The 24,250-nt window shown below is 36.8% G+C and overlaps 1 protein-coding gene across 1 annotated transcript in view; it reads right to left on the bottom strand.

The window, feature by feature from the left end:
* KIAA1033 (KIAA1033 ortholog) overlaps window positions 1–23,562 on the bottom strand; it is a 36,788-nt gene extending 13,226 nt beyond the window's left edge. Inside the window, exons 1-21 of the mRNA XM_009706576.1 lie at window positions 23,425–23,562; window positions 21,825–22,010; window positions 20,657–20,710; window positions 20,457–20,522; window positions 20,243–20,288; window positions 17,722–17,789; window positions 14,946–15,028; window positions 13,864–13,906; window positions 13,218–13,321; window positions 12,473–12,593; window positions 10,828–10,951; window positions 10,600–10,727; window positions 9,750–9,910; window positions 8,540–8,544; window positions 7,294–7,415; window positions 5,857–5,982; window positions 4,490–4,597; window positions 2,610–2,756; window positions 2,424–2,503; window positions 1,400–1,505; window positions 460–576 (exon numbers count right to left, since the gene is read on the bottom strand). Of these exons, the coding sequence (XP_009704878.1) occupies window positions 460–576; window positions 1,400–1,505; window positions 2,424–2,503; window positions 2,610–2,756; window positions 4,490–4,597; window positions 5,857–5,982; window positions 7,294–7,415; window positions 8,540–8,544; window positions 9,750–9,910; window positions 10,600–10,727; window positions 10,828–10,951; window positions 12,473–12,593; window positions 13,218–13,321; window positions 13,864–13,906; window positions 14,946–15,028; window positions 17,722–17,789; window positions 20,243–20,288; window positions 20,457–20,522; window positions 20,657–20,710; window positions 21,825–22,010; window positions 23,425–23,562 (2,133 nt within the window). The remainder of the gene's footprint in view (window positions 1–459; window positions 577–1,399; window positions 1,506–2,423; window positions 2,504–2,609; window positions 2,757–4,489; window positions 4,598–5,856; window positions 5,983–7,293; window positions 7,416–8,539; window positions 8,545–9,749; window positions 9,911–10,599; window positions 10,728–10,827; window positions 10,952–12,472; window positions 12,594–13,217; window positions 13,322–13,863; window positions 13,907–14,945; window positions 15,029–17,721; window positions 17,790–20,242; window positions 20,289–20,456; window positions 20,523–20,656; window positions 20,711–21,824; window positions 22,011–23,424) is intronic.
* Window positions 23,563–24,250: the final 688 nt, after the last annotated feature.

Genomic DNA, 24,250 nt, shown 5'->3' with positions numbered 1-24,250 from the left:
TAAAACCTAGGACTTGGGAAATCTGAATTCATATTTTCTGTCAAACATCCTTTGTGCTTCTAGATAATAATTCACTAAAGTGGCCATCTACATTTCCAGAGCCTTCACGACTAAAAGCCATGCATACGTATTAAGAACAGCAGTACTTATTTTAGGCATTCATACAAGCAGAAGCTAAACTGACAAAAAGCAGTCTTCTGTCTGCATAGTCAAATCTGTAACTGAGGTTTTCCCAGCTTCTACAATTTAGAGTGCAGTATTTTCATGTTCCCAGCCAACACAAATACCATTAACAACACGTCTTAAATAACCAAAATCATCAGTGAATGCTTTCTTATTTATTAAAATACTTCACACCAATCTCAAAGGTCTCTGCACTATTTTTATAGATCATATCAGGTTTGGTATAATAGATATTCCAAGCAGTGTCGCCTTTAATTTCCATTCACAACAAATTACCTCATTGAGCACTTCCATGATTTCTTTGTCATAGCATTCCAGAAGCACCTCATAAGATTCCAAGTGTCTTGCATGCATCATAGCAGGTACACAGTCCCGCAGTGCACTAAACATATACTGAAAAAAAGACACTATTATGCTTAACCAACAGATTGACAGACATGTCAACAGCATCTCAAATAGTGTTTGAAGCTAACAAAAAAATCAAAACCGCTAGTCTTCGCACTTTTATTAAAAACAGACTTCATAAACTCTACTGAAGTTTCCTGTCCTTAATGTGTTCATCTGAGGTATTGAGTTGCTACTAATCCGTTTACTGGAAGGTCATAATTATTAACTATTTCATCTGAAATTATTTTCACTATATTAATTTTTGTACTGTGAATTGACTATGGCATGTACAATACTGGAAGAGATGATTGATTTTTACCAGGATTAGCATGCCAATGCATGATTCACTTCTGCAGCAAGTACTTGATACTTCAGAGGGGAGATGGCAGGGTGGAAAAAGCTACAGGACAACTATGCCACACAGCACCACTGAACCTAGTGACACGTGCTTTCGAAGTACATAACCACAATGTGGAACAAAGGCTTTTAATGTTCAAGTCTAGCAAAAGGTGTTCATTTCGAATTAGAATGAAGAGAGGAACGAAGAGACTGACAGACATACAGAGATTCAAAGTTAACAACAGCAACCTGAGATTTTTAGAGCAACCGAACAGATATATTTTAATTAGATTTAGAACAAAGATTGCTTTTATATCCTCCAGATTGAAAAGAAATTTCTGCCTCAGTAGAACTCTTGCCTGGGTTTTACTTTTTTTTTTTATTTTGAGCTTTCTCCTTAAGAGTTTCAGTCTAAGCTTTATCCTCTCCTCCTTTGAATCCCTCCCACTACAGTGGCTTGTTAAACTAAGTTGCTAACATTATTACTTACATGCAGTCTAGCAGAATCAACTGCATTTTCATACACATCATCTAAATAGATTGGAAAGACTGCTCGATGCCAGTATAAGAAACAACAGTCACATTGTGCTCGAACTCTAGAATACAAGATTACTTATTAGACACAGAATTGGAAGAAGCCGTTCTTCTAACACAGTGATATTTATTTTAGTGTGTTTAAACTAAAGACAACCACTTTTCAAGCCTAAGTTTTACATGGTTACTTTAATGTTCCAGACGCATTATCCTTCAAAAGAAAATTCTTTATTAAAGAACTTTATTTCTTGTTTTCCACTAGGCTATTTATAAATAAAAGGTACTTGGTTTAGAAAAAAAGGTTTACTTAGTCTCTGAAAGAATTAAACGTTACATTACAGCAGAGTCCTAAATAACTATTTTCTTACTGCATGCAATTAGCAGCCTAGAGGTCAAACATACATCCTAAGTTTCTCCTGTAAGTCAAAAAAGAGAAACAGGCCTCTCCTGATACAACCTGTGTACAATACCTATCCCAGGAATTTATCCCATGAGTCATCCGCTGAAGGTGTTTGTTTCTCTTCATAAAGTATACATGGAACCCAGATAGTCACCTGGCTTTCAGATGGCCAACATTATGTAACTTGAGCATCCACTGAAACTACAGCAGCAGTAAAACATGGTGTCACTAACAGCCTGATCTCCCAAACAGACTGGTATTAACTCATAACTTTTGGGTTTGGGTTACGAGGAAGACTTTAGCTTAACATGAAGCAGAGTCATCCACAAAAGTGACAGAATTTCTAAACAATCAGAGAAGTGGATTGCCAAATTAGCAACAATTAGGTAAAATATGACTTGCCCAAAGACCAGCAAGCTTCAGGCTTAGCTCTGGAATTTTTTCTGCCCATTCCTGATTTACAACACATGCAAAAACCACCACGAGCATGCAGCTACCAGATTTTGCAATTCACACAGTGACGATCTAGCTCCGCCAGTGACACCACACTGCCTTCTATATATTATGTGCCATTGCTTACCGCTCTGTAAGTTCACTGATCAAGTCTAGTTTTTTCAGAACTAACTGAAGGGGAATGAGCTCTTCATCTTTAAAAGTTTTCTGTGCAAGTGAAGAGAAAAAAGAAAAAGAAAAAAAGACAAGATTATATTTCTTTATAAGATAGTACATCAAACAAGCAAAGGTCTGGAACAATCATAGCACTTACCATCTGCGTTCCCACACTTAGTGCAAGGGAAACAATTAGTCGCCTCTGTTTTGTACTTGGCCCATTGAGGGTGTTCTCAGCCAACACCAAAGCAGAGAGGACATCCAGGCGTTGCTCACTGTACTTTTTATCAGAAATGACTCTTTTCTTGATGACAGAAAGACACAGAAATTCAGAGAAAAGTTACGTAGGCCCAAAGGCAATAGTTTACCTCTTCTTTCCAAAGCTTATAGACTTGTCATAAATTGAGTATTTCTGTGAACAGAGCTAACTGAATCCAGATTCACTTACTCTGTCAATTCAGTGATATTACCTATCTATACACTTGGAATGTGCGCAGTTCAGCGTGAACATGGGTCAAGGGCATACAGTACACAAATACCATGCAAGCTGCATGTGACTGCATGCCAATTTTAGTTCTAAGGTACATGTAATTTAGATTTTTTTTATTATTTTTTAATCAGTGACTCCCTGGCGTTGGTAACAAAATCCAGTTTACAGCTGAACAGCCAGAAGACGTATAAACATTGCAATAATGATAAACTTGCAATTTTCTACAAATTCTAATTTATCAGAAAGATTAAATGCAAACACATTTGCATGAACAAATGAAGGGAACTGAGTCTTCTGACTAAGAAGCTGAAGTCACAGATGTATTTGTGAGTAGCAGCGTAACTCAGAGAGGTACAGTTTCATGAAAGACTTAAAGAAAACCTCTTCCAATTCTAAGAAAGTATGTCCAACACAAAGCTCCTAACCTTACATAATAAAGCTATGTTACCTAACATATGCCTTAGACCTTACACCACTTAGAAACAAAGTGGAGCAGATAAAAAAAAGATTAGTACCAATGAATTCTTCTATTTACCAGCATTTGCCTTTTACATATTTTCTGAGTAGTCATCAAAATATCAATTGTTCATAGACACGCTCTCTTTGATATCCCTCAATACCTAAGTCTCAGCATATTTCTATGCGCTTAGAAATAATTTGTAACGTAATTACAGATATCATTTGAAAAGGTTATGCAAGTTATCTAAATACATGTCAACTGTTTGAAGCCAGAGTTTTTCTTTGTAGCTTTGAAGCTTGGAACTCCTTCAGTTCATGTACTCCTGAGATAGATATGGAGATGCCAGACACATAAAAACTGAGACGACAGACAAAAAGAAAATTTAATAGCTGCACTGATATCAATAGCATATGTCCTCTGTAATTCTGCTATTGAATGTGATGAAAGAATAAAACAACAACCAGTAATACATCAGAACAGGTATACTAAAATCTCATTTTCCCATTTGCCCTGAATTCAGAAATTCAAGATTTGATAAGCAAAACGTGTAGGAAACTCATCTTGTTTATAAAAAGACATAATGCGTAGGTATTACAGCGTCTCACAATCAGAAGCCATTTTACCCCACAGCAAAATTGTGAATTTATGCCTCCATCAGACTCTGGTAAGCCATCATGTATTAACTGCTGCTATTTTGCCAAGTAGACAAAGATTTAAATACATAACAGCCTGTTTGCTTAGACCTGTTTGCTTTAAGAACGTGCATCAGAAAAGAGGTAAGAAAAGGTCAGTTTGCAAAAATCACTAGAAATAAAAATTAAAAAGAACACAAGAGGAATGTGACAAGAGATGCAGCAGTTTAGAGAAAGAGAGGAACCATTCTTGGTCAAAAACAGATAACCATTTATGCTGTACAGTTTCTAGGGCAAAGTTCCGACCTACTGGAAAGCTTATATATCTGTCCATTATGATAGAGCACTACACTACAGATTTTGCAAAAGAAAAATACTTAAATTTAAAATTAAGATTTTTTTTTTTTTTAAACTCTTAGATAGGAAGATTATTCATTAGAACTTGCATTACATACCTTGGCTACAGAAATAGAGCGAAGAGCCTGATACTGCAGATGCTGAGTGATGTGTGTCACAGAATCTGCCACAACCATACTTCTTCGGTAAAACATGTGTTCTATTGCCTAAAGTCAATCCCAAAACACAATAGTTCATATAGTTAACAAAACTGTTGCCTTTAGCATTTGGCTTTATGCTGGTTGACTCATCCACACTACAAATACAGTCTCTTTCCACTTTGTAATGTGCTGTTAGTAGCAGTTGCAATTAACCCTTAGAAACTGAGAAAATCAAACCATTCAGGAGCATAAAAAAGTTTCAGGATTGATGTTAAGTTTTTTTGTTTTGTTTTTTAAATAATCCAGTTCTGTTCACCATTGCTTTCTGAAGTTGTATCAAAACAGGGTATCTTCCTTCTGGAAAAAGTACGAGTAGAAGTGCAAAGTCCTGCACCCGGGGAGGAACAATCCTATACACCAATACATACTGGGAGTCACCCAGCTCGCAAGCAGCTTAGCAGACAAGGACCTAGGGGTTCTGGTGGACACCAAGTTGAACATGAGCCAGCAGCATGCCCTTGCCGCAAAGAAGGCTGATGGTAACTTTGACTGCACTAGACAAAGTACTGCCAACAAGTTGAGGGAGGTGATCCTTCCCCTCTAAGCAGCACTGGTAAGGCCACACCTGGAGTACTGTGTCTAGTTCTGGGCTCTTCAGTACAACAGAGATATGAACATGCTGGAGAGAGTCCAGTCAAGGACCATGAAGATCATTAAGGGACTGGAGCATCTCGCATATGAGGAAAGGCTGAGAGAGCAGGGACTCTTCAGCCTGGAGAAGAGAACACTTAGGGACGGAACTTATTAATGTACATAAATACCTGAAAGGAAGATGCAAAGAAAATAGAGCCAGGCTCTTTTCAGAGGTGCCCGGTGACAGGACAAGAGGCAATGGGCACAAACCAAAATGCAGAAGGTTCCCTCTGAACATCAGGAAACACTTTCTTACTGTGAGAGTGACTGAGCACTGGCACGGGAGTCTCCATCCTTGGAGATATTCAAAAGCTCTAGGTGGCCCTGCTTGAGCAGGAGTTTGGACCAGACAACCTCCAGAGGTCCCTTCCAACCTCAGTCATTCTGTGACACCAACTAAGGAAGCCGGTTAGAAGTTACACAAAAATCAGTTCTAGCTTCCCAAATCTCCTGTTCTCTAACCAAATCCAGTCTTGAACAAGGAGTCATCCATGCAAAAACACTTCCCATAACAGTTTTTTGGTTTTTCTTTTTTGTTTGTTGTTGTTGTTGTTTCTTTAAATATGTGATGTTTGATCGATGTTCTCTGTAAAGGTCTATATGAAGCAAACAATGTTCATCCAGTGACCTACCTTCAGAAGTTCCACAAGTCTGCATAGAGCTTTCACCGAGGTTTTGGTCATAGGTTTTTGCATTGACATGTAGAGATTCATTGTAGTTTTAATGGTGGTGCTAAGACTGTATGCATAAAGAAAACCCTAAAAATAAAATGAGTATGGGGAGGGGGAAGAATATTGGGGAAGAATATTTTCACAACATAATCAATCAAGTCAGTCCTCTCTGTTTTCTTTCATACATGATAGACAGCTAACTTTTGCCTTTTCACATTAGAGAACCTACCACGCAACTTAATAAGCAAGCCTGGGATCTCAAAGCTGAATGAGACCCTTTTACGAGGCAGACATTATGAAATTGCCTACAAGTCACCAGATCACCTGATCATTAACTTCTTATAGAGCCATTCAAATTAAACATAGGTCAGTGAATTAATCACACAGCTTCAAAGGTCTAATAATTTTGGACCCACTGTAAACCAACCCATCATAAAACTCCCGTCCCCCTGAAAAACAGCCTGTCACAAAACCACCTAAAACTTCCAGATTCTGTGGAATCAATATACTGATAGTATTCACACAGTTCTACGTGTTCTAAATAGAACTGTCCATACCACCATAAAAAAGCAATCATTTCTAAACTAATGTATGCTAAGCTTTTAAACACAATGTTGATTACACAGCATGACAAAAATGTTATTCAACTTATTTCAAAGGAAAAGTAGCAACAATAAAAAAAGAGACTAGGAAAAGACAGCAAGTGGTGTAGGAAATTAAAATTTTGCTCTGTAGTGAACTGAAGTCCACTGCAAATAATTCAAATATAAAACCCACAGATCCTAGTACATGTATGTCTTTAGATACGGAAGATTCAGGATCATGCTTCTATGACACAACTATTCTCATCAGATTTCTGTCAGGCTGATAGACATATATAATAACCAGCAAAAAATAAATTCAGAAATAAGATGCATCTTACATTAAGACTACATGCTGTTAGTACGCCAAAAGAAAACCAGCTGCCTCAGAACGTAGTAAGTTTCTTGCAAAGTACCATCACTAGGCAAAGCACAATAAAACAACACAAAACCTTTACTGGAAGTATGTACTGTGCTAAATAAAACTATAGACACCGGTTCAGTCTGTTATGTACCTCATGACTGACTCAAAAGGAAAAAAGCCCAAAACTTTTACTACAGAGGAAACTAAGCTTTCTTAGCCACTCAATGTTTAGGCAGATTCACTTTCTCCACATGCCATACGGAAAGGCCTTTTACAGATTTACTTAAAAGAGTATCTACCGGGTATTTAAAGTTTTAGAAGAATTCCCACATTGTAAAATAACACACCAATGATCACAGAACTTCTGTGATTTCCTTTTATGTTCAACAACTTGCACCAAAACATCAGTTTGCTGCATCATTTGGTGCATCACCACATTAAAAGACTGCACACCTGGATGAAGACATTGCAGCGGTTAGAAAGATCTTCAGCAACCTTATCCATGCGTTGCTCCTTTGACAAGATAGATTCCATTTTTGTCATCCATGAGCTCACAAAAACATAATACGACTGCACTCTGGAGAAAAAAACAGAGAATGTTGCTCACTTCAAATCAGAAGAGTATAAGGATTTTCTTTTCTCTTTCCAAAGTTTAAATGCTTGCAAGGGAAATATGTTAAATCTTCAGTCCCCAAAATATTAACTCACCATTCCCAGAAGTATCAGAACCTCATACTCATTTACATTTTAATTCTCTATAGCTAAGGATTAGTTAGTTTGCCAATTGTATCTGCACAAGCATACCCCAAAAAGTCAAAATTACCGATCTTTCAAGAGAACAAATGGCCGTCTTAGCAGTACATATACTACACTTCCTGAAATTAAAGCAATAAATAAAACTGCTAGAAAATGCTTTTAAACACTAGACAAAAAAGTCCTACACTGATGTTAATTTGTTTACTCCAAGTTTGAATTTTTGTTATATACATATCTATATACACACATATATATAAATACCACTTGCCATTACATCAATGCAACTGGACTGCTCTTAAATAACATAATTCTCCAGAAGTTAATCTGCCTGAATTACACTAGTTGTAATCAAATGTTTAAATGAAGTTCACTTTTAAAACTGCTATTTATTCCATGCTACAGAACTGTAACACTGCAATACTAATTATTGTAGCAGTTCTAGCAGGAAAGTATTCAGGTCATTGATTACGACATCAAAAATTACACTTTAAAGAGTACTCATATTTAAGGCAACAGTCCAATTATCAAAGGCAGTGCAAGAATTTGTAAAAAAGCAAGAAGTTGTTATTGGCAGAATTCAAATCAGCAGATGCAAAATCTGGATTTTATTACAATATCCTCAAAACTGCGCACCCAAAGAAGGGCAACGAAGGTGGCGAAGACTCCAGAGAACAAGTCCCATAAGGAGTGACTGAGGGAACTGGAGTTGTTTAGCCTGGAGAAGAGGAGGCTCAGGGGAGACCTTATCGCTCTCTACAGCTACCTGGAGGAGGTTGTAGTGAGGTGGATGTCGGTCTCTTCTCCCAGGTAACAAGCAATAGGACAAGAGGAAATAGCCTTAAGTTGTGTCAGGGGAGGTTCAGATTGGATATTAGAAAAAATTCCTTCACTGAAAGGTTTGTCAAACATTGGAACAGGCTGCCCAGGGAAGTGGTGGAGTCACCATCCCTGGAGGAATTTAAAAGATGTGTCGATGTTGCACTTAGGGACATGGTTTAGTGGTGGACTTGGCAGTGCTAGCTTAACAGTTAGACTCAATGATCTTAAAGGTCTCTTCCAACCTAAATGATTCTATGATATGTCTGTGAATACCCAGATCTTTTTTTCAACCTTTTCTTAATCTTAAGAGCTGCAAGGCATGACTTGTACCACTGCCCAATACCAGAAGCAAAGCAGCAGTGCAATTATGCTCCATCCAGGAATTAAAGCCCAGGAAAGAATTCAGTCAGAACTCTTGAATCTTCCTGTGGATGTAGGACATAAACCAAGAAGAGGTGGACTGAAACAGAAACAGGGCAGTAGTGAAAATAACCTGCCAGAGGATCACGTAGGCACGGATTTGCTTTTCGTCCCTCCCTCCTCCCCTCCAACCCAATTCTGCCAGCTTGCATACAGGGTTGGAAGACAATGTGCAAAATGTAAGTTTCTACTCCTCTTCCACAGACCCCGTTTTCCACCTTCTTGTTTTGGTCTGCAACGTTAACAGAAATCTTAGCCCTGTTATCTCCCTATGCAGTGCAGCACACTTGCTCATAAGACTGACAACTGAAAAAATTCCAACTCATCTTTAAATTTATTTTAGAAAGAACTCAGACAAGTAAGTGACCTGCAAACTACACGCAGAGCACAAAACAAGAGGCCTTTTCAAATATAGATAATTTCAAAAACCATTAAACAAGCAATTAAAACAGTCATGAAGGAAGAAATGCTTGCAAAAAAAGTATCATCACCAAGCACAGAAAAACTACTCTAAGCGCCTACTAGTGACTTACCTCCATAAACACATAGAAAGCAGAGAGCCCTAACAGAAAACAAAGGAGCTCAAGTTACTAGACCCTAGTTTAAAAAAAAAGGAAGTTGAGAGTACGGAAATAGAAATAACTGAAACAATCAAATGTTTAGAACTGCCAGGAACATTGTTATTTTGGTGACATAATACACATTTTTCTGAAAGCATGACATGAAAAAAAGCTTAGTTTTGACCAACATTTTTTCAGCAACACTAACACACATATTGCTGCAGTGAAGCAAAAAAGTTGATTAACACCACTGAGCAACACCACACAACATGTTAGTACACTGAATGAAGAAACCCACATGTTTATAAACAGTTTGCCAAACAAGCATCATGAAGCAGTATTTATGAAGCATACTTGGCAAGTGACTGTGCCTTCTGCTGTAGAAAGTTCTCCCTTTGCATTTTAACTGTATGAATACTTTTCTTGTCCAGAAGTTTGGCAGCAGCTGGTATCTTCTGAATCAGAAAGTTGTCAGCAAACCAGATAATATTAGCAGTTAAGGTGATGGCTGGCACCTGGGGAGCAGGGAAGAAGAAAAAAAGGGAGGAAAATACTACAAAGTAGCAATAAACATAAGCAACTACAACAAATACTATGCCACCATACATGTTTCTTATGTCTCTTTTGAACCATAACACACAATTCGGTTTATTTCTGCATAACCAGTTTCTACAAAGTATTAGGTTCATGTTCAAAAAAGGTTTCTCCCCTAGAAATCCACTAAGGACACCACAGGCAAAGTTATTACCACTCTCAGCAATTCTAAACAGTATTAGAGAATTTAATAATTTCTTAATACCACCTGATATGAAAAAGCCCCAATCACCTTTGGGCTTACAGATCTTTCAAAATACATGTTTATAGCCAGCATTTATTTAGTCCCACAGCACTCACAATTCAAACAATTTTTTTTGTCCTCAGTGCCACATTAATCTTGAGAAGAAACATTTTAATGGTAATTTCAAGTTATTTTACCTTGCTGCTAAGTGAGTGCACAGGTTTTAGACCATCTTTAAAATAAAATGGGATGAGGAGGATTACAAAAAGTAGAAAAATCTTAATTCTTCTTTCTGACTTGTTTTGGAAAATTGTGTGATCTTTCTTTTCAAAAGTCCGTGCTATGCTGTGCAATTAAGAAAATTATCTACTTCATTACTGAAGATTTTTTCCCCCTCAATTATTTACAAAAGAATAAAGCAGTCACCTTTTTACAGACTTCCAACAACGATTTGTAAAACTTCTTGTCTATGGTCCGAAAAATCTGAAAATGCAGTACAAAGAGGCCACAAATGCCCACATATTTATCTCTCTGGTCAATTTCTGAAGGTTCACCTGTAGAAATAAATTTTTTTTTGAAGTCTATTCCCAGACAAACAATACAGACAATTTTAGAAACAGTAAAGCTGGCAGGAGAAGCATGAGGTTGCATTACCAAGTTTGACTTCAACATTTGCAAAAGCTGTGCGGAGAACATGAGCAAATTCTTCAGCAAACGTGCTGTTCTTCGACACTGACACTCCACCATTTACAGAATCGAACTGTTGCTCTATACAGGCCTGAGCAAAAGGGGGAAAAAAAAGGCATAATGATAATGCCATGAATTTTGGACCTTAAAAGTATACTGATTTTGCAAGAGAAGAATACTGCAAGAGCACATTGATTTAAGACTGAAGTTAAGTCTTAAACTTCAACATACAGATTTTTAACTATGCTTAAATTATTTGCTATAATAACAGAAAATATTAAAAACCTCTCTTATATCTAACATTCAAAGAAATATTTTGTTTACTTCATATTTCTGTTAAGGGGCATTTTTAAGGAAACCACTTGATGTGCTAGTGATAAGAAACTAGATGCGTACTTGCATTACTACATTATAATACGTTACTAACTATCCATTAGCTAAACAAGATTATCATGCAAGTCACTTGTAAGATGTGGTTAATGAACTTGTAGCAGAAAACCCCACATCACTGGTGGCAGTTTAAAAAAAAAAATCATCACCAAAACCCACAATAGCCAGAAAATGGAGACACTTCAGATTTCCCAGATATTAGAAAAGTCTTTAATGGAATTGTATTTAAGAGTATTTTTCATATATTTTTGTTAGGAAGGGGTATTTGCAGGACAGGAGTGGGAAACTTCCTGAATGAATACCAGACAAATTCTACTGATGTCTCAAACATGTAACAAAGTCTTTGTACTAATGCTGTATTAGAGAAATAGAAGATGAAAAATGGATAGCTGTTAGCAATGTCCTTTGAAAGAATAAGCCAAATTGTGCTTAATTATTTATCTACAATTTCACTTTTGGAGGCTTTTACAGAACAAAACCTTCTTCCCTATGTCATTTACGCATTACAAGATGTAACAATAAGAACTGAGCAACTGTCCTGTTCAATTGACTCTGCTGTGACCAGATTCAGCAACGCTATCCTCTACCTACTATGCCACAACATCCAATTTCAGTGTCTCAAATATGCACCTTTCTAAAAAAGATGGCTTCTTGTATGAACACATTTAAGTTAACTGTACTGAAAAAGTAACAATCCTTCTCATCCACCTGTACACTTGCATTTTCCAGGGGTATACACCCCTGAAGTGCTACCTAATGACAGCAACCTCTCTCATATGCTAGGAATGAGACAAAATACATAACAAGAGGTCACACTACATATTTTGAAGATTACTGGGGAGACTAACTTGCAGCTAAAATAAAGTGAACTTACGCTATGTAAGCCTGCCCACTATTAAAATTTCTGTGAAAAACAGACTCCCTGATAACACACCGTCCTAATGCCAAGTTGTCCGTGTTTCTTTAATTCTGGAAAACAGTAAGCATTAACTGCTACCATTCAAAGCCTGGCACAGTTCTAGCACACGAGAAGAGCAAGGAAGGATCTTACAATAGAGCCCTTTTTTTCCACCACCCCCCCCACGGACAGATGAAAGAGCCAAATTCACACATCACTGTATCCGGAACTACACAAAATAAAAACAAACAAACCAGTCTAAAAAGAACATTGCTTTAATGTAATAGTTTCCCATATCATACTGGGAAACATTAATTTCATTACCTGAAATATCATTCCATCAAGTAACTGGCATTCCAATTTTAACAGTAGCTTTTCAAAAGGCTTCAGTTTATCTTCTTGAATCCCAAACTTAGAAGGGTTGTGATGGACAGATTTTAGCAGCCTGTAAGGAGTAGGTACGGAACACATATATACAACACAAATAAAACATGCTAATAGTTTTATCATATCAGGTACTATTTTGATAATAGATTTTTTAATTGCCCACATCTGTGCCCAGCAACAACTCCAAAATCAGAAAAAAAAAAACAAAACCCACTAAGCCTGTATAAGCCATTTGCATTTGAGTAACTCCCATTTAGGTTTTCAATGAAACGGAGTTATTCTTCCGCTAGTTTAACTACCTTTATAATTGTTGACTCTTCAGATTTTACTTAAGATAGCATTCTTACTTAGCTCTGTATGCCCATCCCCATGATCAATATGGATAAGGATAGTCATAGATCAGTTTTGTACAAAATTAAGACTTCTTATTTAATATATTTTAACCCACTAACTATCACTCTGTCTGTCAACATGCTTACAGTGTATTGCAAATGTAGCATTCAGCACTTTAAAACTGGTGCTGTTAGAAGGACACAGTGTGAGCTTAGCCCTGCTCTTCACTGAGATTTCTGGAAAACTCTTGGGGCTACTAAAGTCCATGTTCCCACACTGACATTCTTGGAACAAAGACACATGCTTTTATCTTTTATGTTGTGGGAGTTTCACACCTTCACACACACACCTCTTATACATGGTCCAATGATCTTTCAGAGTGGCATGATTGTCAATTATTTCATCCAGAGTGATTAAGACTGTGAGCAACTCTCCCAGGTGCTCATACATTGCCTGTTTGGAGGGGGGGAAAAAAAAAAAAAGACTACAGTTATAGAAAAGTTTATTACAGTCATGCATGGCATATAAAATTTCAGTTCCTTTCAATATATTATCAGCCAACAAGACATCACCTAGAGAGTTAAATCGGAGATTTCTTGGTTTAGCAGCTTAAAGATTTAGTATTTCCTTGCAGGAACAAGGAACATTACTTTGCATGCAGGCATCGCTTTAAGTTCACTGATCTATTTCAACATTGAAGGTAAGATTTTTTTAAATTGTCTACATGCAGAAGCACATATTGAACATAATAAGGGAGCGTGCAAACACTTTTCATCTAAGAAAGCTAGAATATGACAGACATGGAGATATCAGGCTTTTCCAGGTAAAGGCCAAAAAATGTTGATTAACAAAATAAAACCTTTCAAGGAGATTCCAGATTGAAAGTTGTACTTGAAAGTTGTACTTGAAAGTCACTTTCTTGCTGCTTTTCTCAGGATTAATAAACAAGATATACATATATTAACACAAGCAAAAGGGTTCCAAATCATTCCCACCTGAAAATGTACTCCAGACGTCTCTATAATTTTAGGTGCATTCCTGTAAATAAAATAAATATTTTAATGCCTTTTTAATCCTTAGAACAGAGCATATTATCAATTCTGTATCACAGTGTGTTCATTGTTTCTTGGGGTACATTTTTCTTCATTAACATAGTAACTTCACAAAACAAAAGAACCTCAAAATCCAATTAAAAAGTATATGCTATGCGAAATGTGTGTGCTATAATCAAATTTAATATTGCAGTTTTAAATGTACAGTATGTGACTGGTTCAAAGCACTGACTGCATTCAGTGTGCATGAGTATTGGCAAGTCCCAATTCAGTTATGATAATAGCAAGTAGCCTTGTGGTCCAGGAGTACAAAATCACTTCACATATTTAATCAAGCCATGGCCAAACTACACATCCAGCCTTGTCCATTCAGCACCATACAGAAAGTCTGCTTTGTGTTGTAGTGTAAGACAAAAAATGAAGACAACAACCAAAACTAAGAATGATGCTATCCTATCTGGGGCGGGCGGGGGAAGGAATCAAGAGCCCTGCAGTTATATTCAGAGCTAAATCAATCCTATTCAGAGCTAAACTCTCCTCAGTTTTCAGAGGATCTAAACCCAACAGCCCTTACTAAACTCAATTTCAGGTGTTAAAACCATGGTTGTTTGTGAGGAATATATACAAAGATTTACATATTTAAAACAGACTGTGGAAGTAATCTGATTTTAAAGCTTCTGAAGCTACTGGTACCCACTGTATCAGTCAACAGAAGGAATCTCTCTCAAACAGAGAAAGGATGCAAGAATAATAATATCTCTTAATCATAAAGAGTAAGTTCCTCTGAAGCATCAATTCTATCAAAAAATGACAAAAAAAATTTCTTGCATCTCATTATATAAAAGCACTGCCTTTTCCAAAAATAAAACAAATCCACTTCCATAATGGCTTATGAAGCCCAAACTCACACAGCAAAGCACTAGACAATAATATTCCAAAAACAACTATGCCTTGGACAGAACGTTCATTTTTTATACATTTGTTTAACTACTGAAAAACAATTTAGCATTTTAGGGAATAATTACTTGTTGCTGGTATAGAGAAGAGCCAACTGATGCACTACATTCACCACCACTTCGTAACATCGGGTAACGAAGCAAGACAGCTCCTGAAATATAAGAGAATAAAATGTATATATAGATATAGACCTTCCTCACACACAAGTTGTCATTATATTCAAAACACTGAACATAAACCACTGAACTTGCAGCCCAAGCTCCAACTACATGCCTAATTCGAATCAGTGGACACACCTACAGCGGGATGGAAAACACCCTCCTAACAGCTCCGAAAAATGATCTGGGACTAAGCTAAGAAGGTACCAAACACAAGCTTCCAGTACAACTTGGATTATTTATACTATTGGTTCAATTTATCAAAGACAGTAAGAAATGGCTTGACAACATTGCCCAAGTACTTTCAGAGAGAACAGGAGCTGGTGATAACCAAATTCAAATTAGAAAATAACACAGAAACCTGTACCTACTGTAAAAGCGGTAAGCCACAGACTACCACGTTCAAAAAAAACAAGACAATGTCTTTGAGAGGTATGCTTGATTAAAGCAGAACTTGAGCTCAGTTATGTAGTACAAAATGAGTAACAACAGGTCAACCCTGACCACTTAAAGGACTATCTTAATTTCTATAATGGATTTTAACAAGGCATTCCTTGAGCAACAGGATAAATTAATCTGAGATTCCCTTAACTGCAGTAATATTTGCTCATTAATGTACCCTATAATCCCATGAGGGAAAAGTCAGCATGTAATGGGTCTAGCCAGTCAGCATACAGATGGCTTCATAGCAAACAGCCCACACTGGCTAATCAGCCAGCCTGCCATTCCTGCCAGAAGACTGGCTAACAGCTGAATTTTCTCTTCGTCTCCACCAAAAATAGATCTTATTTGCGCTTCTGCCTTCTATTAGACATCAGTTTTCACAAAACAGAAGTGTCATTACTTACACTTGTATTGCTCTAACAAATGCATCTGAAACAAGCCAGCAGATTCCAGAGAAATGGATAAATAGGCAACTGAGATCACGTTTACTAGGAAAAGGGCACCAGCTTAAAACTTCCAGGAAACAGTCCAATTTAACAGCACATGCATTTTAGCAGCTACGTAATATAGACAAGATAATTTTATCAGAGTTCTTCAAACACACTGTCTTCTGCAGGATCAAGAAACTAACTAGTGTTTCTAGTTAATCAAGAAATCCTGAACTCAGAAGAACAAATAAATCAATACATGGACATAAGCTCTATGAAAGCAACATTTCAGCTCTTATGTCAGCTTCATTTGTATCTTCACACCGCCCTTGGGGATATGCTTATAACATTGACCAGAACAGCATTTCCCAGCCTATGGATATAGACTACTACTGAGTGGATTTAGGGGAACACAACAGTTCAAAAAGAACAAACTCAGTACAGAAAAAGTTTTCCTCATAGCTTTACCCAAAGCAATACACACCTGCTAGCACAGTAACCCTCCCTTTAGGGTAACATCCTGCATCTCCCTTCTTTCTCAGGTTGCTCAACAATCAGCAAGCCACCGTAGCATACATACAAAGTAGCCTCAAAAGCAAAACTGCCATATTTTTGTGCAGCATTTACCCTATAAAAATACACATCAGCATATACCCCATAACATAAACTTGTTCTACAGAGTGGGTTTGCAATGCACACAGATATCCAGACAGCCAGTGCCCCTGCTCTCAACTTCCACATGGACAGAGCATCCTGGCAGGAAAAACAAAGAAAAAAGTCTGGAAAAAACACAACTGTACAGAAGCCCCATTTCAGAACCACTAAAAGGTCTCAAATATCTGCTCAGAAACAAATAGAGGAGGAAGGATGAAACTGACAAAGCTGATAGAATGAAAAGCTCAAAAAATGGGGAAAAAAAACCCCAAAACCTAAGATATCCTAACAACTAACTGCACTTGGGCATCGTAAAAGAAGTTGAGAAACAACTGCCTATAGAATTCAACCTGTTATGACTCAGTAAATCACTACTATACAGCAAGAACAGGAATTCTACCCTTTGCTAAACTAGAATTTGTTCAAACATTCTGGAAGCTTCCTGTATATTCTCTACTTCAACACAGATATTTCATTACAAGCAATATTGCGTAAAAATAAAAACATTTGTGGGAACAGGACAGTTACTTAAGCTAAAGACAAAAAATTCCACAGTAGACTGAAACCCAAGAGCACAGGAAATCCTTAGAAGAAACACAGATTCCGTTTTCATGCAAAGGACCCTGATAACCACCAAACCGTATAACAAATGAGTGTTTTTCCTGGAAAGTTTGAGTGAGGCACGAGCAATTTTTTTCTAGGTACATGTTTTAATTTGTTTTACTTCCAGCAGCTAAAACAAAGATACATAAACAATTAATCCATTCCCAATGTTCAATGAAAACTAAAACTTACTAATCAAAACCATAAAAATAGATATCTTGAACTTTATCATCAAATGATACAACCTCAATTTATCTTCTCTTACTGAAATTTTCTTAAGTAAATTCTAATTTCTTTGAGCAATGATTACACAAACTGTAATTGCACCTGTCATTAGAATTCCAGAGTTTCAGACAAGTACAATAAAAAAACCCAAACAACCTGTGATGCATCAGCTGGTTGTGACAAGTCTGTGGGCAAAACATAGTAGTGTATCAAATGACTGCAATGCCTTTCAGCAAGATGCAAGCAGGATACCGCAGACTGTTAAATCCACTTTGCAAGTAAAATTAGGATTATAATTGCTGTAAAAAAAAAAAAAAAATCACATACTCTACCTGCAAGAAAGAAACAAATCTTCCCATCTGTATTTGGCAATCTCCCTCCACCATGCTGGAATCTGTAGCTTAAAAGACAAACATTTGTCACCACTTTCAAAAGCCTGTGTTAAACCTGTTAAATAACATTGAAGCTTGCCCTCCAAGCCATTTGTTTGTCATACAAGTGGAGCACACTATTATAAGCATACTGATGGGAGTCTTAAGAACTTTTAATTTTGCTTTCCTAAGCTGGACTTATTTTTGAAGTTTCTTTCTCATTAAAAATTACATTCTTTGTAAGTTAGACACAAAGCAAGAAAATAAGTCTCAATCATCTGAAACAAAATAAAGAATACGAAACATAATTCTTTAAAGGCATATATATTATGTAATGTCATATAGAAGTTTCCATTTTTAAAAGCTTTCATGAAAGGACTAGGTATTTATACTGCAAGGAACATCCACTGAAAGAATATACTACACCATTTATCAGAAGAAAAAGCCATGTAGCATACAATTTCCTCAAGAAATTTATTTTCTTTTTCCTACATATCATCCTGCACAAAAGAACCCGCTCAGCCCACAGCTTCAAAGCATGACCTGTATGACAAAGTACACTAATAGGATAATATGAAATAGAATAATTACATCACCAATGCCAAATTGTTTCAGTCAGTTGGAACAGGTGTAATACTACCTGACAAAATACAGTCTTTTTAATACGATGACAGATTAATGTTCTAGACTTGGGATTTTGCTACTGGGACACTCTGAGCTAAAATAGCTTACAATTGCAAGTTTATCTGCACAAGGAATGCAGGTCTTATCACTTCATAAAACATGTTATTTTAGAGTAGTCACCAGAGACTAAAGGAGTCTCCATACTTCTGTAAGATGGAGCTCTGGGACAAAATTCTACGTATCGCATGCCTCCCCTTTGCACATTTTATGTAAACTTTACTCTGTTTAGTGTACGTCCTATAAAAACCTATCCAACTAACTATTTAAAGTTCCTAGACTAGCCCTAGACACTCCAAGGACAAGACAAAAAAAAAAGCCTCTTTATACAGAAGGAAAAGGCCAGCACAGTATTTGTTTACATTTCAACCATCCTTTAGTTGGTAACTTTGCCAGCTGTTCTAAGTAAGCAAGCTTGCTGTTATCAAAGCAGATGCTACAAGGAGGGATATGGAAGTGGAGAACATAATTTCTGCATCCCTACATAACCCACAGAAGGCTGACCTCTCAGTTCCTGCCATTCTCAAGCATTCTGTGCAGAACACCCACCACAAACAAACTGCTGTTGTAACATGTTAATCTGCAACAGTCTCATTTTTTTCATGCTAGAGACATGGAGAAGTTTCCAGGTATCCCCTAGTATCATTTTGACAGCATATCACTTTCTTTTAAGATATTTAAAACCATGTCTGATAAAAAAGTGAGAATCTGCTAAGAAAAAACAAAACCACACTTTTTCATGTTCCTTAACTGAACCACAACAGTCATCTTATATAGCACTTAAGAATGATAAACAGTCCCTAGCTCAAAGATTTCACATTCCCCAATACTTCTGTCACAGTCAAGGCTCTTGAAAAGCTTTTTAAAAAGCCCTTCTACAAGACTACTATGAGAAGGTCTTTCCTTTCTCTCAAATTTCTGAAATAGAAAACAAAGTTAGGTAATATGTCTCTAAATTAACTCAATAATACATTCAGTCCTCATGTCCAAGATCTGTCCTTATTTCCAGGCCAGCATCCTTCAAGGTGGAAGCTTAAGACTAATCCTTTGGAGGAGTTACAAGTTTAATTCCAAGACAAAAAGCAGCCTTCACCTAAAGCAGGGGCTCATGATAGGCCTTACAATCACTTACGCCCCTGTATTATGTCATGGTCTAAACAATAGTACAAGTACTATTACCTGCACTTGAAGGGCAGGTGACATTAACACACTGCAACTTCTCTTGGAAAAGCTATGATTGCATAAGTAAAGTAGGCAGGACTTGGTCCGAGTTATTTATTAACGGTTTCATTGCTTTATAACAGTCAAGTTACAGATTTACTGTTTTACTACAACCAATGAAAAGTCTAGTCCCAATAGGAAATAAGTTGGTTTAGGATGTGTTTACATGTGAAAAACAGGTTTTCAATGCCATACTTGGAAAAATAGCTGCTACAATATATAAGCTGTATGTGATATGTTTAATACAACCTCAACAGCCCATAAGCCCTACTCCTCCTGTAAATAAGGCTGCAACAAGACTTCCTGTTAATGTAACAATACTTACTGCAGGTAACAGGGCTTTACAGATAAATCTTATTGTTATCTTAACCTAACCGTCCTGGAGCCAAACCAGGACACTAACTCAGGACAGTAACGTTACTAACATATATCCCTACAACATCAAAGTCCACTATTTGGTGTTCATCAGTCAAAGATACAGAGAAAGCATGTATCCATATTATAAAATCATACTTATTGTAACATTTAATACAACCTGAAGCAAGAACTACAAACTTTTACAGTAAAGGGAGCTACTTACCTCCTTCTCCATAAAACAAGAGGCCATTATAAAATTTAGTTTCTGCCTAACAACAAAAGCAGAAATTTGTTTTTTAATAAATAGGATATATGTAATCATGCTACAAAAATTATTTAGACATATCTTGTTTCTTTACTGCTAAAGAATAAATCTATGTATCAGCTTGCCAATCTACAAACATTTCCATATACAGTAATAAAACAGCTGAATTTACCTCGTATTTTAACTTCTTGATTTCACAGCAAAGAGCAGCATACACAGTTATTACTTTGTTTAGAACCTAGACTCAAAGAGGAGGAAAAAACCACACAGATTACGAATAAATTCACATTTAGAAGGCTTGGTTTTAGCTAGAATAACTCTTTTTTTAAATTTTTCTTTTTTTTTTTTTTCTTTTAAGCATCAAGCATTTACCTTGTTTTCTGTCTTTATAAGCTCCAGTAGGGAGGACTGTTCATATGGCAAAAGCTAAAATTAAAAAAAAAACAAAAACACAAGAAAAACCCCAAACAAAAACCCCAAAACAAAACAAACAAAAAAAAAACCATAAAAAAACCAAACAACAAAAAAACACAAATCAACAACTTTAGAAAGTATTGGTGAAAAATACATTTATCCAACAAGGTCAGTTCCCCTCCCCTCCCAGTTTAATCTCAAATAGATCAGTAATAAGAAAGCAATAATTGCACATTACCAGCAACCTACGCTGCAGGAAACCTGCTCTTCACATTTACATAGAAACACCTTTCCTCTTACTCTAGGCAGAAAGGTACAACAATTTACTTACAAAATTTGGAAAGCAAAAGCATGGTCATTATGCAGTATGTAGAAAAAAACCCCAGCTAACAGGAAACCTAAAACATGAATTAAGAATCCCAGGAAACAGGATGCATGATGTGTATCTGTATGCAGGCACTGACATTTTGTACTGAAGTCAGCCATGATATTGACTAGTTCATATACATCCAGCACTGTGGTGACCCTACACATAAATTTATTCCAATTATTGAGACAGATGATTGCTTGAGAGCGCATCTTCAGCACAGACAAGTTCCATGTGGTAATAAAAGTGCTTTTAAACAATGTCTGCAAATTCAGTGAAGAGAAAAAAAAATAATGCTCCACAGAGGACAAGGAACTTACTACCAAGGTAAAAGCCACCTCTGGAGGACAGAAAATACTGTACCAAGGCCACCAAAACACAACTATAAATACAGACACATTTTGCTCTGCAGTTATACAATTATTAGTGAGCTCTTCCAGAACCCCAACCCTCAGATAAAAACACCAGCACCCACAGGGAAGAAGTTTGCTGGAATTAGCCTTCCCAACACATGATGAACTATAAATTCATTTCCACTAGTATCCTAAAGACTGGAAAATAATAATAAAAAAAACATCTCTCATGACATGCACCAATTTATCAATTACTTGATAATTAAAATAGTATTGGGTAGATTTCTCAAACACAAAAGTCAAAATCTTAACAGCACAAATGCATCAAGCTTTTACTTCGCAGGTTTTGAAGGGAAGAAGGAACCAGGAAAGTAACAGTTGCAATGCATATTAAATATATGAAGACCTTTAATGCAATGGGATCAAGACTGAAGTCCCAAACATCTCCAACAGAGTCATCCAAAGCATCTTCAATTCTCTTCAGCTGAGATGTATATTCCTCAAGAAATTTTCCGTAATTCTTCAACTGCACTTCAGCATGAATTTCTGAGAATTGATAACATTTGTACAGTTTTATAGATTGTTCAGTAAACTGCAATATCAGAAGTTCTATTAAAAAATATTTAATCTGTTGCTATTTAGTTTTATTACTGTATTCCTCATTTTGCTGCGGCACTTTTCCTTAATACAACCGCATCTTTAACACAACGTTCTTATTTGTTTAAAAACAATCCTACAACTTAGTGTTCATTTAAAAGAAATCCAAATACTACTTAAAAATATGAAACATTTAAGTGGTTTGCAAAAAATTATTTTTTAAATTTACATATATTTTCAAACTAAGATCTTAACAAACCTAACAATCACATCAAGATGCTAAGCAAAGAAACGACTGTAGAAAGCACAACACAGCAGGTGATTCTACCCATTGGCCGAGCCAGTACATATGCAATTATATTAGAACTTTGGGGCAATGAGTCTAATCATTTTGGCCTAAGTAGAAGTTGAATTAGTAGCAATCCTCCTTCCACCTTCTCCCTGTTACTTCTCAGTAAGTTATTTGGGCATTACACAGGAAGTTTATGGCTTTTAATCATTCCCCCCACTTGCAAATTCACCATCTTCAAGCAGAACTTTTCTTCTGCTTAGCACCTGGACATTGAAACACACAGCTGTCCTGTTACTGGTAGGGGCAAGCAAGTTCAAAAGGCAACATTCAGCTGGTCAAACACTAAGAACAGTGGTATTAATCAGAAAGTAAGTCTAAAGACGATGGGTCCACAAAAGTTTCATCCATTCTATCCTCATCTTTTTTCTTCCCACATTAAGACAGTCCCCACTCCTCCCCAAGTTACATACAATTACTAACTTAGTTGCATAACCTGAACTACGGAGCGAATGATTACAGCTCAAGGCTTCTATGCTCGGTAAGCAAGTGCAATCTTTTTTCATGTGAAGACTAAAGTGTCTTCCCCATAATTAGATAACAAACCTAATAACTTTTTTAGATAATCCTATTTTCAACCAATAGCAGGTCACAAGCTAAGAGAACGTAAGTCAGCTGAGCAACTCAACTTTTCCTAAACAAGAATTCAACTCTCACATAGATTTATACGTGCCCTTTTCACACTTCAGCAAGTAGGCTGCCCTAGAAAGTTAAAACACTTATTCTTTTATTCTGCATGTTCAACTTCTTACTCATCCACATTGCCAATAACTAAGCCAAATGGTAGTTGATGGCTACTCCACTGGGAGAGCACTGCTGAATCAATTATCACTTAGACATTTTTTGGAGAAAGAAAATATTTGACTGAGCGACTGCACCAGGCATAAGGGGAGCAACGAATAAGGACAAATTAAGAAGGAAAAGATGAGAAGGACTATGCACAGGAAGGCTGAGACTGAAAAGGAGAAACGACTGCAGTGTGTGAACTAAAAGTCCTGAACTAAATCTAAGCTACTATGTCAAAGCCAGCAGCATTAGCGTCATTGGGTTCTACCTGTACCTGCAGCCTAGACAGTGCACAGGCACTGGCAAAATAAGGAGGCTGAATTTCACATAAACAGGTAAGAAACCAGCGAACAAACAACTCTCCATCAGCAATACGCACTCCAGACACTGATGTACAGCCCTTCAGTTGCATCGTCATATGGTTCTATTCCATCAAATTCATCTCATCTTTCAGGTTCCTTCCAGTGCATCTTCTGGAAGCTCTGCCGCAGAAAACCAGTAAAACACTGATGGGTGTAGAATCCTGCAGAACGGAGTTTAACTAGCCACCATGTTGGCTTCAGTACTTTACTGCTAGAAAATCTGGAGTATGGAGACTTATTATTGTAGAGGTATGCTGCGGTATTCCCCCAATCCCATCTCCTCCCTTCAAACAAAAGACAAACTAAGAGCAGAGAAAGTGACAGAGATATTGGGGCTTTATAGGAAGAACAGAAAATGCTTCCAAGTCACACAAGAGTAGGAAACTGGCACTGCTGCTCAAATCAATTCTCTACGAAACAAGCAGCATTTCTCAAACAAAATCTCACACCAACACTCTGCTAGAAACCCACAAACTGTCACCTTTCCAGCAACCAAATGATGGATTTGAACAATGCTATAGCTCAACATAACCAACTATTTAATATTTTCAAATACTTAACTATTGATAGCCACCGATTTGCCACATTGTACTGATTATATATGAGACAGGTGTGAATAATTTCTCACTATTCTAGAAATGCAAGAGAGTAAAAGCTATTAGCTAGCCAGAGATAGGCAGGGTTGGACTGATAAAAAAATCACTTGGGAGATAGGGGAAGCTTTTTAAGATGCACAAA

This window comes from Cariama cristata, unplaced genomic scaffold (assembly GCF_000690535.1).
Source record: "Cariama cristata isolate BGI_N322 unplaced genomic scaffold, ASM69053v1 scaffold13718, whole genome shotgun sequence".
NCBI lineage: Eukaryota > Metazoa > Chordata > Aves > Cariamiformes > Cariamidae > Cariama > Cariama cristata.
The sequence above is the reverse complement of the archived record's forward strand: the minus strand, read 5'-3'. Positions and strand labels throughout refer to the sequence as shown.